The sequence below is a fragment of the Mobula hypostoma genome, chromosome 5 (assembly GCF_963921235.1).
Source record: "Mobula hypostoma chromosome 5, sMobHyp1.1, whole genome shotgun sequence".
Classification (NCBI taxonomy): Eukaryota; Metazoa; Chordata; class Chondrichthyes; order Myliobatiformes; family Myliobatidae; genus Mobula; species Mobula hypostoma.
In genome coordinates this window covers 30,701,852-30,717,777 of record NC_086101.1, presented here as the reverse complement: position 1 = coordinate 30,717,777, position 15,926 = coordinate 30,701,852, and the positions used below count along the sequence as shown (strand labels likewise).

The following is a 15,926-nucleotide window of genomic DNA, read 5'->3' as shown; positions in this document are numbered from 1 at the left end:
GATCACACTTCATGTGTCAGGAAATAGTAAATTTAGTGGGGCAAGAGTGAATGTCACAGAGTCATGGTGACTCTATCATGGAGTGTTGAGTGTGTCAGGGAGTGGTGAGTATGACAGGCTAATGGTGAGTGCAATAGGATCGGTAGATGTGATGGAGTCATAGTGAACGTGACAGGCCACAGAGAGTATGACAGAGTCATGGTGAGTGTGACAGGTTGATGGTGAGTGGGACAGTTTAACAGTGAGTGTGACAGGTTAATGGTGGGTGTGATGGAGGATAGTGTGACAGAATCATGACGAGTGTGACAGAGTCATGGTGAGCACGGCAGGTTAATGGTGAGTGTAATGGAGTGTGACAGAGTCACGGTGAGTGTGACAGGTTAATAGTGAGTGTGATGGAGAATAGAGTGTGATAGAGTCATAGAGTATTGGGAAATGGTGAGTGTAACAGGGAAGAGTGTGTGTCAGAGTCACTCTGAGTATTGGTGAACAGTGAGGTTAATGGTGAGTGTGATTGAGTCACAGTGAATGTGGCAGGAGTGTGTTCGAGTAGTGAGTGTAATGCCCAACGAATCGCTGTTGCATGTTGTGTGTGTTGTGTATGTGTTTCATTTCTGTGTTGCTGATAGTGCTGCTGGTAATTTTGCAGGGTCCTCGAGGTGCCCAAGGACCACCGGGTCCCTCAGGGAAGCCAGGCCGGAGGGTGAGTGAGCCGCTTCCTACACCTACTCTCCCCTCAGCCCTTCTGCTTCTGACAGTAACTGGGACACCTTGTGTTGCAGGGTCGAGCTGGAGCTGATGGAGCGAGGGGGATGCCCGGTGAAAATGGGATCAAGGTATGAGGACTTACACTGTCTCAGTGCCCCAGCCACAGCTTTCCCTGTGTCTGCACAGTACTGGGACTGTCTATGCACATGTGTCTGTCCACCTGTCAGTCTGCGTGTGCACACAAGCAGATCTGTGTGTGCACCGCTGAGCAAGTACATGCCTACTGTTGGGGTACTGTATGGTACATTGGATCATACTGCTCTATGTATATACTCTGCTGTATGTGTATGTGTGTACATAGCTCTGTGTATGTGCGCATTGTATATACCTGCTTTGTGTGTGTGTGTACACATTCCTATATGAGTGTATATTGTTCTGAGTCTGTGTACACTGTTCTCTATGTCAGTGCATGCAATAGTGTGTGTGCATATTGTACATGTATTGCTATGGGTGTGTACACTCTTCTATGTGTGTACAATTCTCTGTGTGAGTACACTGCTCTGTGCACACGTACACTATGACCTGATTGTTGCTTTAAGTCTGAACGATGGTGCAGCTGTTGCCATGTCAGATGCTGACTGACAGCAGGCAGCGTTACCTGAGTATCTGCTCACTCTGCTTTGCTCTTCACAGGGTGACCGAGGCTTCGACGGGCTCCCGGGTCTGCCAGGAGAGAAGGGGAACCGGGTGAGTATTCGGTTCACCGCCCACTCCTGCCAAACTGCTGGATGGTTCCTTGTCCTGGTGTGGGTGGGTTTAGACTGGCATTCTCTGTTCACATACCACCCAATGCCACCTCCTTACTCTTTGGCAGCAGGTGGCTGTGGGGGGAGTTGCAGCATCCTTGAACGGTGTCTAGTCTGCAAACCATGACCCTCCCTTAATATTGTGACGAGCCCCAACTCTGCTCATTTGGTCACCCAGTACGAAAGGAGGAGGGTGGCCTGGTAAACTTGGCTCTGGGGCTGACAGAATGAGCAACTTTGGACACTGGAGGCAGGCAGTGGAGGGCTCTGCTTGGGCAGACGGCCTGGCATTTTTCAGCAGCATACTTGTGCCCTGGAGTAAGAGCAGGTGTTGTACATGGTTACAAGGCTGATGTTCCTGGACTATTAGGAGCCACAGGGGAGAAATAGCATCCTAGCTGAGGATGGAAAAGCAGTGGATTCTGGTTAATTGGGCATTTTGGTGCAAGTAAGCAGCTGCCCAAATTTGCCAAAGATTCATGGAAATAGTTAAATGGTGTAAGAAAGAGAAACTATTGTTTAACTGAGTAACGATTAATATAGTACTTAAATGAAATACAGAACAAATTAGAACACTATCAATACCTCTGCAGTACTACAAAACTGAATAGCAATTCCTAATAGTTACCAATGGAGGAATTCATCTGCTGTGTTCATTTGATCGACCGAAATGAATTGACTTTATTTCTTACATCTTTCGCATACGAGGAGTAAAAATCTTTACGTTACATCTCTGTCTAAATGTGCAATATGCAATCATAATAATATATAATAAATAGAACAGTCAATGTAACATAGAAATACACTCAAATAAGCGTGTTAATCAGTCTAATGGCCTGGTGGACGAAGATGTCCCCGAGCCTGTTGGTCCTGGCTTTTATGCTGCGGTACCATTTCCTGGATGGTAGCAGCTGGAATAGATTCTGGTTGGGGTGACTTGGGTCCCCAATGATCCTTCGGGACCTGTCTTTGTTAATGTCCTGAATCATGGGAACTTCACAACTACAGATGCGCTGGGCTGTCTGCACCACTCTCTGCAGAGTCCTGCGATTAAGAGAGGTAAAGTTCCCATACCAGGTAATGATGCAGCCAGTCAGGATGCTCTCAGTAGTGCCCCTATAGAAAGTTCTTGGGATTTGGCAGCCCATACCAAATTTCCTCAACTGTCTGAGGTGAAACAGACGCTGTTGTGCATTTTTCACCAGACAGCTGGTGTGTACAGTCTATGTGAGGTCCTTGGTGATGTGGATGCCGAGGAACTTAAAGCTGTTTACCCTCTCAAACCCAGATCCATTGATGTCAGCTGGGGTTAACCATTTCTGTTCCTCCTGTAATCCGCAACCAACTCCTTTGTTTTTGCGATTGAGGGAGAGGTTGTTTTCTTGACACCACTGTGTCAGAGAGATGACTCCTTCCCTGTTGGCCACCTCATTATTGTTTGAGATTAGGCCAATCAATGTAGTATCTTTGGCAAATTTAATTAGAAGGTTAAAGCTGTGGGTGGTGATGCAGTCATGGGTATACTGGGAGTAAAGGAGTGGACTTAGTAGACAGCCCAGGGGGGATCTTGTGTTGAGAAAAGGACCAAAATCAGTGCAGACAGCTAACGGACTGCCTTCATACAATGCTTTGGATGATTACATCCACCAGATCTTTCTTTTCTTTGTAACATTCAAGATGATTATCGATACCTTTGTAATCCCTAATTTGTTAAAGTATTGAAATCATTTCATTTTCCCTTGTGGCTGTTCTTAGCATCTACGAGCCTGAAGGCTTGAAACCATGGTGAGCAGATCAGTGCTGAATTTTCTTAATACTTATTTCTCACCAACTATCAGTGACAAAAAAAATCACTGCTTTTTGAATACAACCGCACACAACTGACACTATTTAAAAACTGATCACTCTAAGCACAGTGTAGTGTCTAATGGCATCGCAAGTGCACTTGACTGATGCCAGTTAGAAACTGTCTGGCAAGTCTCCTGTCCCAATTAAGTGGAATAGTGTCCCAAATAAATGCAGGGAATCCTGGCTATTTTCTTGATTTAGGTTTTGTTCTTTACACATTGTCCCAACTAAACAGCTGCCCTAATTAACCAATGGGCTAATTAAGTTTCCATCAGACAATGATGCACGTGGCGGCCGGTGTAACACACAGTGTAACACGGTGTAACACAGTCTGACACATGGCACAGAGACAGCTGCCCCAATCTCTCCCTCCCGCATTGTCACAGAACGTGTGAAACCAGTTTCCATTTCCCGGACTGAACCTAATCTCCTCGTATGGCCAAATTGCAGTTCCTGTGAATTAATGGAACACACCGTCTGAAGGCAACAATCCCATCCCCAATCCTGGTTTGCTGAGTACTCAGTTCATCATAGGGATCTGGTGGGCTGCGGGAGCATTGAGAGAGAGATCCTGTTCCAGGTTATCCAGGCTCCTCCTGTAGGGTTGCGGTGGGGTGGGTGGGGGGAGATGGGCCCTGTCCATCGAGACACAAGTCTCACTGACAGAATCATAGATACATACAGCATAGAAAAGGCCCTTCTGCCCAACTAGTCCATTCTCCATCCAAGCCAGTCCCATTTGCTTGTGTTTGGCCATTATTCCTTTTAAATCTTTCCTAACCATATACTAGTCCAACTGTTTTATTAAATTTTGTTATTGTACCAGACTCAATCAGTTCTTCTGGCAGCTGGTTCTACAGATGGAATACCCTCTGTATGAAAAATGTGCTCCTCAGATTCCTAGTAAATCTCTCTTAGTAATTCCTAGTAAAACCCATGCCATTTAGCCCTTGATTCCCCAACTCTAGGAAAAAGATAGTATGCATTCTCCCTGTCTTTAAGCCCCTCATGATCTTCTACACTCTATAAAGTAACCTCTCATTCTCCCACGCTCCAGTGAATATAATCATAGGCTGTCCAACATCTTCCTGTAACTCAGTCCCTCATGTCCCAGCAAGAGCTCTGTAAATCCCTTTGCACTCGTTCTAGCTGAATGGCATTTTTCCTATAGCAGGGTGACTAAAACTGAGCACAATATTCCAAATGTGGCCTCAGCAATGTTCTGCACAACAGGAACGTGATATCTCAAATCCAATATGTGGTGCTGTAACAGATGAAGGCCATCTTTCTTCACCACCCTGTGTACCTGTGGTACCCCATACTCCAACTGGAATAGGGGTTCCCCAATGATGACAGTAAGCTCCCAGGTCGGTTGTCCACAGTGTGGGTGGGCTGAGGATGTGAAGCCTTTCCTGAAACTGGCTCTTCAGTCCACTCTATCTATACTCATCATCAAGTACCCATCGACACTGATACCATTTGCCAGCACTTTGCTCGAGGTATTCTCTGCCTTGGTGAGAGCAGGGGAGGGTGGGATTAGCCCAGCATGTGAGAGCACAGTACAAAAAAAGCCCTTTGGCCTGCTATGTCTGTGCTAACCATGATGTCAAACTAACTAATCCTATTGGTCCTTTAAGACCATAAGACCATAACATATAGGAGCAGAAGTAGGCCATTCAGCCCATCGAGCCTGCTCTGCCATTCAATCATGGGCTGATCCAATTCTTCCAGTCATCCCCACGCCCATGCCTTCACCCCATACCCTTTGATGCCCTGGCTAATCAAGAACCTATCTATCTCTGCCTTAAATACACCGAATAATGTGGCCTCCATAGCTGCTTATGGCAACAAATTCCACAGATTTACCACCCTCTGACTAAAGTAATTTCTCTGCATCTCTGTTTTAAATGGACATTCTTCAATCCTGAAGTTGTGCCCTCTTGACTTAGACTCCCCTGTCATGGGAAATAACTTTGTCATATTTAATCTGTTCAGGCCTTTTAACATTCAGAATGTTTCTCTGAGACCTCTCCTCATTCTCCTGGACTCCAGGGAATACAGCCCAAGAGCTGCCAGATGTTCCTAACATGGTAACCCTTTCATTCCTGGAATCATTCTTGTGAATCTTCTCTGAATCTTCTCCAATGTCAGTATATCCTTTCCAAAATAATGAGCCCCAAACTGCACACAATACTCCAAGTGTGGTCTCACGAGTGCCTTATAGAGCCCCAGCATCACATCCTTGCTCTTATATTCTGTACCTTCAGAAATGAATGCCAATATTGCATTTGCCTACTTCACCACCAACTCAACCTGGAGGCTAACCTTTTGGGTACCCTGCACAAGGCCTCCCAAGTCCCTTTGTATCTCTATATTTTGAATTCTCTCCCCATCTAAGTAGCAGTCTGTCCATTTATTTCTTCCACCAAAGTGCACAACTATATACTTTCCAACATTGTATTTCATTTGCCACTTCTTGCCCATTCCCATAAACTATCTATATCTCTCTGTAGGCTCTCTGCTTTTGCAACACTTCACGCTCCTCCACCTATCTTTGTATCGTCGGCAAATTTAGCCACAAATCCATTAATCCCATAGTCTAAATCATTGACCTATGTTGTAAAAAGCAGTGGTCCCAACACCGACCCCTGTGGAACTCTACTGGTAACTGGCAGCCAGCCAGCCAGAACAGGATCCCTTTATTCCCAGTTTCTGTTTTCTGCCAATCAGCCAATGCTCCACCCAGGCTAGTAACACCCCTTAATTCCATGGGCTCCTATCTTGCTAAGCAGCCTCATGTGCGGCACCTTGTCAAAGGCCTTTTGAAAATCCAAGTACACCACATCTGCTGCATCTGCTTTGCCTACCCTGCTTGCAATTTCCTCACTAAATTGTAGTAGGTTAGTCAGGCAGGATTTTCCTTTCAGGAAACCATGCTGGCTTTGGCCTATCTTGTCATGTGCCTCCAGGTTGTCCGTAATCTCATCCCTAACGATCGATTCCAACAACTTCCCAACCACTGATGTCAGGCTAACAGTTCTATAGTTTCCTTTCTGCTGCCTCCCAGCCTTCTTAAATAGTGAAGTATTTCTCCTCTTGGACCCTGGAGATCTGGGCTAGTACCAGTTTTTCAGGAAACAGTTGAACTGATCATTATTTACACTCTTGACATAGAAGGAAGGTATTCAGCCCACTGAATCTGTGCTAGCTCGCAGAGCGACCCTGTGAATGACATTCCTTCTTTCAGATCCTTTCTCCCACATTCCCATCAAATCCCCTCAGATTCTACTCCTCACCCACATACTGGGGGCAATTTACAGTGGCTGATTAATGCACGTTTGGAATGTGGGAGGAACCCTGAGCACCTAGGGAATGAACGTGTAAACTCTACACAGACCGTGTTGGAGATTGTGCTGAGAGACAGCAATTCCACGCACTGCGCCATTATGTCTCCGCTTTCTCCGCTCAGTACTACATGTAATCTCATTGGATTTTCTTCTGTTTCAGGGAGAGCCGGGTTCACAAGGACCAATTGGGCTTCCTGGGGAGGATGGAGAGAGGGTGAGTCATCTCATCTCAGCGGGCTCCAGTCTCAGCCTCCTGTGTCAATGAGCAGAGAGCACGGCCTGGAGCTTCTGAGGCTCTTGGCCAGTTCAGGACACCTGCCTGTCTGTGGCCAGGGTCAGAATTGCTGAAGGGACCGCCATTATACCCAGCTTTAATCCGGAGTAAGAGCAGAGGGGGGAGTGCTTTGTCAGGAGTTGAGGGTGGGCAGGTCCTCCAATCCCGAGGGAAGCTGGCCTGGAGGAAGGGGAGCGGATAATCAATTAAGTGGGGGGAGAGCAGACAGGAGGGGTGGCTGGAGTGGGACAGGAAGGGGCTGGAGCTGCAGAGAGAAAACAAGTGCGAGAGAGAACAAGACCGGGAGGGGGTAAGGAAGTTAGAGGGCAGAGAAAGAAAGGGATGGGAGGGGAAAGAGTGGGTGTGAGAGGACAGCGGAGGGGAGGGGAGGGATTGCAGGAATAGAGAATGAATGGGTTAAGGGGAGAGACAGGAATGGATGAGAGGGGAGAGAGGTATACTGAGGCAGGTCACACTGTGGAAGTGACAGTAATGAGGGAGTTCACACTGTGAGAGGGCGGTATTGAGGGACTTTGCATTGTAGGTACTGAAGGAATGTCACTGTGGGAAGGGAAGTACTAAGGGAATATTACACTGTGGGAGGGACAATACTGAGGGAGAACCACATCGTGACAGGGGCTGTACTGAGAGATTGTCACACTTTTGGAGAGGTGATGCTGAGGAAGTGTCACACTGTGGAAGGGGCACTACTGAGGGCTCTTAAATGTCAGATTGTGGTTGTGGCCAATGAATCTTTGCTCTGATTTATTCCAGGGTGATGATGGAGAAGTCGGACCCAGAGGGTTGCCAGGGGAACCGGTAGGCACATCATTACTAAATAATAAATTATAATGTAAAATAAGGCGAGACCTGAGGAGGAGAGACCATCCTGTGTTCCAGTGCTCTCATACATTTGGGCAAAGTTGCTGTGTTTCCATGACTCACCCAGTGTTATTCCTTCCACCCACTGTCCCATCTCCCCAACTCATGCGAAAGTCCCTCCCTACACCCAAATACAAACTCTAACCACAGGGTTCCTCCCACCCCTGTCCCATCTCCCCAACTCCTGACACCCAAACACAAACTCCCACCATAGAGTTCCTCCCAGCCAGTGCATTGACTCTCAATAAATGCACTCATTTTCCTTAAGCATCATCACTCCCTCACTCTGTCCCTTCACTCTCACTCCCTTTGCTCACTGTCCCCTCTCTCTGTCTCTCTCTGCTCCTTCTCTCTCTGTCCCTGCTGTTCCCTCACTCTCCCCTCTATCCCCTCACTCTCTGTCAGTCCCTTTACTCTGTCCCACTGTCTATCCTTCCACACTCTCTCTGTCCCTTCACTCTCACTCCCTTTGCTCACTGCATGTTCACTCTCTCTCTCTGCCTTTCACCCTTCTGTCCCCTCACTCTCCCCTCTATCCCCTCACACCCCCTCTGTCCCCTCACTCTCCCCTCTATCCCCTCACTCTCTCCTCTATCCCCTCACACTTTCCCTCTATCCCCTCTCTCCCTCTGTCCCCTCACTCTCTCCTCTGTCCCCTCACTCTCCCCTCTGTCCTCTCACTCTCCCCTCTGCACCCTCACTCTCTCCCCTCTGTCCACTCTCTCCTCTATCCACTCACTCTCCCCTCTAACCCCTCACTCTCCCCTCTGTCCCCTCACTCTCCCTTCTGTCCTCTCACTCTCCCCTCTATCCCCTCACTCTCTCCCCTCTGTTCCCTCACTCTCCCCTCTATCCCTTCACTCTCCCCTCTGTCCCCTCACTCTCCCCTCTGTCCCCTCACTCTCTCCTCTATCCACTCATTCTCCCCTCTAACCCCTCACTCTCCCCTCACTCTCCCCTCTATCCCCCCACTCTCCCATCTATCCCCTCACTGTCTCCCTCTGTCCTTTCACTCTCTCGCCTCTGTTCCCTCACTCTCCCCTCTGTCCCCTCACTCTCTCCTCTATCCCCTCATACTCTCCCCCTATCCCCTCTCTTCCTCTGTCTCCTCACTCTGTCCTCTGTCCTCTCACTCTCCCCTCTGTCCCCTCACTCTCTCCTCCATCCACTCATTCTCCCCTCTAACCCCTCACTCTCCCCTCTATCCCCTCACTCTCTCCTCTATCCCCTCACACTCTCCCTCTATCCCCTCTCTCCCTCTGTCCCCTCAGTCTCTCCTCTGTCCTCTCACTCTCACCTCTGTCCCCTCACTCTCTTCTCTCTGTCCCCTCACTCTCCCCTCTATCCCCTCACTCTCTCCCCTCTATCCCCTCACTTGCCCCTCTATCCCCTCACTTTCTCCTCTATCCCCTCACTCTCTCCTCTATCCCCTTACACTTTCCCTCTATCCCCTCTCTCCCTCTGTCCCCTCACTCTCTCCTCTGTCCCCTCACTCTCCCCTCTGTCCTCTCACTCTCCCCTCTGCCCCCTCACTCTCTCCCCTCTGTCCACTCTCTCCTCTATCCACTCACTCTCCCCTCTAACCTCTCACTCTCCCCTCTATCCCCTCACACTCTCCCTCTATCCCCTCTCTCCCTCTATCCCCTCTCTCCCTCTGTCCCCTCACTCTCTCCTATCCCCTCTATCCCCCCACTCTCCCATCTATCCCCTCACTGTCTCCCTCTGTCCCTTCACTCTCTCCCCTCTGTTCCCTCACTCCCCTCTATCCCCTCACTCTCTCCCCTCTGTTCCCTCACTCTCCCCTCTGTCCCCTCACTCTCTCCTCTATCCACTCACTCTCCCCTCTATCCACTCATTCTCCCCTCTAACCCCTCACTCTCTCCTCTATCCCCACACTCTCTCCTCTATCCCCTCACACTCTCCCTCTATCCCCTCTCTCCCTCTGTCCCCTCACTCTCTCCTGTTCTCTCACTCTCCCCCCTATCCCCTCACTCTCCCCTCTATCCCCTCACTCTCCCCTCTATCCCCTCACACTCTCCCTCTATCCCCTCTCTCCCTCTGTCCCCTCACTCTCTCCTCTGTCCTCTCACTCTCCCCTCTGTCCCCTCACTCTCTCCCCTCTATCCCCTCACTCTCCCTTCTGTCCCCTCACTCTCTCCTCTGTCCTCTCACTCTCCCCTCTGTCCCCTCACTCTCCCCTCTGTCCCCTCACTCTCTCCTCTATCCACTCACTCTCCCCTCTAACCCCTCACTCTCCCTTCTGTCCCCTCACTCTCCCCTCTATCCCCTCACACTCTCCCTCTATCCCCTCTCTCCCTCTGTCTCCTCACTCTGTCCTCTGTCCTCTCACTCTCCCCTCTGTCCCCTCACTCTCTTCCCTCTGTCCCCTCACTCTCCTCTATCCCCTCACTCTCTCCTCTATCCCCTCACTCTCTCCTCTATCCCCTCTCTCCCTCTGTCCCCTCACTCTCTCCTCTGTCCTCTCACTCTCCCCTCTGTCCCCTCTCTCTTCCCTCTGTGCCCTCACTCTTCCCTCTATCCCCTCAGTCTCTCCACTCTATCCCCTCACTCCTCTATCCCCTCACACTCTCCCTCTATCCCCTCTCTCCCTCTGTCCCCTCACTCTCTCCTCTGTCCCCTCACTCTCTCCTCTGTCCTCTCACTCTCCCCTCTGTCCCCTCACTCTCTCCCCTGTGTCCCATCACTCTCTCCCTCTGTCCCCTCACTCTCTCCTCTATCCCCTCACTGTCTCCCTCTGTCCCCCCACTCTCCCATCTATCCCCTCACTGTCTCCCTCTGTCCCTTCACTCTCTCCCCTCTGTTCCCTCACTCTCCCCTCTATCCCCTCACTCTCTCCCCTCTTTCCCCTCACTCTCCCCTCTGTTTCCTCACTCTCCCCTCTGTCCCTTCACTCTTTCCTCTGTCCCCTCATTCTGTCCCCTCACTCTCTCCCCTCTGTCCCCTCACTCTCGCCTCTATCCCCTCACTCTCTCCCCTCTATGCCCTCTCTCCCTCTGTCCCCTCTCTCTCTCCTCTGTCCTCTCACTCTCCCCTCTGTCCCCTCACTCTCTCCCCTCTATCCCCTCACTCTCTCCCCTCTGTTCCCTCACTCTCCCCTCTGTCCCTTCATTCTCCCCTCTGTCCCCTCATTCTCTCCCTCTGTCCCTTCACTCTCTCCCTCTGTCCCCTCACTCTCCTCTCTGACCCCTCACTCTCCCCTCTGTCCCTTCACTCTCCCCCTCTGTTCCCTCACTCTCCCCTCTGTCCCCTCACCCTCTCCCTCTGTCCCCTCACTCTCCCCCTCTGTCCCCTCAAAATCCCCTCTGTCCCCTCACTCTCTCCCTCTGTCCCATCAGTTTTCCCTCTGTCCCCTCACTCCGTCCCAGAAGTATAATCTCCTGGTAGTCAACCACTTAAGTTCACTTGGGTGATCCTTGATTTAAATGGACATTTATTTTTAAACTGTAAAGAGCGCCCCCCCCGCCCCCCCATTCCGACATGGCCTCCTTTTCTACCACAATGAGCCACTCTCAGGATGGAAGAGGAACACCTGATAATCTGTCCATGTAGCCTCTAACCTGGTGGCATAAATTGATTTCTCCATCCAATAATTTCTTTCTTTCTTTCACTTTTTTGACCCTTTCCGCTTGCCCTTTCTTCTATTTCCCACTTTGACCTCTTATATCTTCTCCTCACCTAACTATCATCTCCCCGGGTGCCCTTTGTTCCCTTTCTTCCATGGTCCGCTCTCCTCTCCAATCAGATTCCTTCTTCTCCAGCCTTTTACCTTTCCGGCTAGCTTCACCTATCACCTTCTAACTTGTTCCTTTTCCCTCCCCGACCTTTTTATTCTGGCGTTCTCCCCCCACCTTTCCAGTCCTGATGAAGGGTCTTGGCCTGAAACATTGAAACATCTAGTTTTAAAGGTGCTACTGACTTGCTGAGTGCCTCCAGTATTTTGTGTGTGTTCATTCCTTCCCTCTGTCCCCTCATTTTCTCCGCTGTATCTTAACTCCCTCCCTATCTCTCGCTATTTATTCAGGCTGCTGTATCCAGGCCAGCTGAGGTAGAGATATTCTGCCCCAGTTCCTCTTTCAGCACTGTAGCCCAGCAGGACATGTGATGACAGTTTACCCACCTACTGCGTGTGACTGGGGCAGCAGATCTCTCGACTCCTTTACACTGCTCCACCATTCAATAACATTAAAGTCAAAATCAGGTCTATTGTTACGTGCACAAGTGCAATGAAAATCTTACTTGCAGCTGCATCACAGATACATAGCATCATATTAGTATTTGCATTAAAAACAGAAATTAATCATATATTATTCACAATTTTTAAAAGAAAACACAATTAGAACGAAATGTGCTATGTCTATTTTAGTCCCAATCAGTCAAAAGTGTTAATAAATTAGGTTAATTAGGGTTGTGCTGATTTGTCCAAGAACTGAATGGTTGAAGAGAAGTAGGTCTTCTTGAACCTGCTGAGGGTTCCGTACTTCCTGCCTGATGGTAGCTGTGAGAAGCTGGCATAGCCCAACTGGTGGAGATCTTTGGTTATGGAATTGGTATGCCAATTCTGGACTGACAAAGCAAGGTCCCCTTGGATCCCATGCCTCCTAACTTTCTCAATAAGCCTTGCATGGGGTACCTTATTAAATGCCTTTCTGAAATCCATATACAGTACATCTACTGCTCTACCTTCATCGATGTGTTTAGTCAAATCCTAAGAATATTCAATCAGGCTCGTGAGGCATGACCTGCCTTTGACAAATCCATACCAACTATTCCTAATCATATTATGCCTCTCCAAGTGTTCATAAATCCTGCCTCTCAGGATCTCTTCCATCAACTTACCAACCACTGAAGTAAGACTCACTGGTCTATAATTTCCTGGGCTATCTCTACTTCCTTTCTTGAACCTTTCTGGAACCTTTCCCTTCCCCATTGATGATGTAAATATCATTGCCAGAGACTCAGCAATTGCCTCCCTCAGTAGCCTGGGGTATATCCCGTCCAGTCATGGTGACTTATCCAACTTGATGCTTTCCAAAAGCTCCAGCACATCCTCCTCCTTAATGTCGAAATGCTCAAGCATTTCAATCTGCTGTACGTCATCCCTACAATCGCCAAGGTCATTTTCTGTAGTGAATACTGAAGCGAAGTGTTCATTAAGTACTTCTGCTATCTCCTCTGGTTCCATACACACTTATCCACTGTCACACTTGATTGGTCCTATTCGCTCACGCCTTATCCTCTTGCTCTTCACATACTTGTAGAATACCTTGGGGTTTTCCTTAATCTTGCTCACCAAGGCCTTTTCATGGCTCCTTCTGGATCTCCTAATTTCATTCTTAAGCTCCTTCCTGCTAGCCTTATAATCTTCTAGATTTCTATCATTACCTAGTTTTTTGAAACTTTTGTAAGCTTTTCTTTTCTTCTTGAATAGATTTTCAACAGCCTTTGTACATCATGGTTCCTGTACCCTACCATCCTTTCCCTGTGTCATTGGAATGTACCTATGGAGAACACCATGCAAATATCCCCTGTTTATTTGCCACATTTCTGCTGTACATTTCCATGAAAACATCTGTTCCCAGTTTATGCTTCCAAGTTCCTGCCTGATAGCTTCATATTTATCCTTACTCCAATTAAATGCTTTCCTAACTTACCTGTTCCTATCCCTCTCCAATGCTATGGTAAAGGAGATAGAAGTGTGATCACTATCTCCAAAATGCTCTCCCACCGAGAAACCTTTCACGTGACCAGGTTCATTTCCCAATACCAGATCAAGAACAGCCTCTCCTCTTGTAGGCTTATCTATATATTGTGTCAGGAAACCTTCCTGAACACGCCTAACAAACTCCACCCCATCTAAACCTCTTGCTCTGGGGAGATGCCAATCAATATTGTGGAAATTAAAATCTGTCACCACGACAACCCTGTTATTATTGCATCTTTCCAGAATCTGTCTCCCTATCTGCTTCTCGATGTCCATGTTACTATTGGGTGGTCTATAAAAAAACACCCAGTAGAGCTATTGACCCATTCCTGTTCCTAACTTCCACCCAAAGAGACTCAGTAGACAATCCCTCCATGATTTTCTCCTCTTCTGCAGCCGTGACACTATCTCTGATCAACAGTGCCGCGCCCCACCTCTTTTGCCCCCTCCCTGTCCTTTCTGAAACATCTAAAACTTGGCACTATAAGTAACCATTCCTGCCCCTGACTCATCCAATTCTCTGTAATGGCCACAACATCATAGCTCCAAGTACTGATCCACTCTTGCATTAAGATAGACACATCTCAAACCATCGGTCTGAGCGCATCCCTTCTCTATCACCTACCAATCCTTCCTCTCACACCACCTCCAAGTTTTCTCTATTTGTGAGCCAACACACCCTTCCTCTGTCTCTTTAGTTCGGTTCTCACCCCCCATAAATTCTAGTATAAACTCTCCCCAATAGCCTTAGCAAACCTCCCTGCCAGGATATTGGTTCCCCTCGGATTCAAGTGCAACCCATCCTTTTTGTACAGGTCATGCCTGCCCCAAAAGAGGTCCCAATGATCCAGAAATCTGAATCCCTGTCCCCTGCTCCAATCCCTCAGCCACGCATTCATCCTCCACCTCACTCTATTCCTATATTCACTGTCGCATGGCACAGGCAGTAATCCTGCGATTACTAACCTTGTGGTCCTGCTTATCAGCTTCCTTCCTAACTCCCTATAGTCTGTTTTCAGGACCTCCTCCCTTTTCTTACCTATACCGTTGGTACCAATATGTACCACGACCTCTGGCTGTTCACCTTCCCACTTCAGGATATCATGGACGCGATCAGGAACATCCCAGACCCTGGCACCTGGGAGGTAAACTACCATCCGAGTTTCTTTCCTGCGTCCACAGAATCGCCTGTCTGTCCCCCTAACTATAGTCCCCTATCACTGCTGCTGTCCTCTTCATTTCCCTACCCTTCTGAGTCACAGGGCCAGACTCTGTGCCAGGGGCACGGCCACTGTTGCTTCCTCGAGATAGGCTGCAACCCCCCCCTGCAACAGTACTCAAGCTTATTGTTAAGGGGGACAGTCACAGGGGTACCCTCTAGTATCTGACTCCTGCCCTTCCCTCTTCTGACTGTTACCTACTTACCCTCCTCCCGAGTCACTATAAATCAATGTCATGCCAGTAACTGTATTTCACAAGGAATTTGAGATTTGGTATGTCACTAAAGACTTGAACAAACCTCTGCAGATGTACTGTGGAGAGCATTTTACGTAACTGTTTGCATCACCATCTGGTGTGGATGGGCCAGGGCACAGGAATAAAAAAAAACACAGGTTGTAAAGTCCGCTAGCTCCATCTTGGGCATTACCCTCCCCAGCACTCAGGACATCTCAAGAAGGCAGCATCCATCATTAAGGACACCCACCACACTGGGCATTCCTCTTTCTCATTACTACCATCAGAGAGGAAGTGCAAGAACTTGAAGGCACACACTCAAGATTTAAGGAACAGCTACTTCTCCTCCACCATCAAATTTCTGAATGGTCCATGAATCCTTGAATACTACCTTGTTATTCCTTTTATTTTTGCTCCAACCTCTACCCTCCACTCACCCCACCTTCTCTCCTTCTCCTTCTCCTCCTTATGCTCACACATTTCTTAAACACTCACCTCCACATGTTCCCTATCCCCCTTACTCCATTCTGCCTACCCCTTCTCCCATCCCTCTCACCTTCTCCTCCCCCTCAGAAAGTGTGTGTGATAACTTCCTGCGTCCCTCTTGTTCAACACTTGTGAAACATCATAGTCAAACTTTACGAAACAGCACCTTGCAAAGGACTTCATCCCAAGACTGGCCATGGTTTATAAATGTCCTCTAATGGGCTAAAGAATTCTGGCTCTGCCAGTGATTTCATCTTCCAAGTATGAATTAGTAAAGCCCCAAAGAAACCAGGTTGGATGTAAAGTGATGGGTATTTTGAGCTACTGGCATTGCCAATTTTCTAAGACAATTTGACAATACATTGTGTTATGTTTCTACACTGATGCTTGTCGTATGA

At 48.4% G+C, this 15,926-nt stretch overlaps 1 protein-coding gene across 1 annotated transcript in view; it reads left to right on the top strand.

The window, feature by feature from the left end:
* The window catches only part of LOC134346173 (collagen alpha-1(V) chain-like), a 273,825-nt gene that overhangs the window by 139,408 nt on the left and 118,491 nt on the right, over positions 1-15,926 (top strand). The window contains exons 16-20 of the mRNA XM_063047492.1: positions 650-703; positions 783-836; positions 1,402-1,455; positions 6,870-6,923; positions 7,758-7,802. Of these exons, the coding sequence (XP_062903562.1) occupies positions 650-703; positions 783-836; positions 1,402-1,455; positions 6,870-6,923; positions 7,758-7,802 (261 nt within the window). The remainder of the gene's footprint in view (positions 1-649; positions 704-782; positions 837-1,401; positions 1,456-6,869; positions 6,924-7,757; positions 7,803-15,926) is intronic.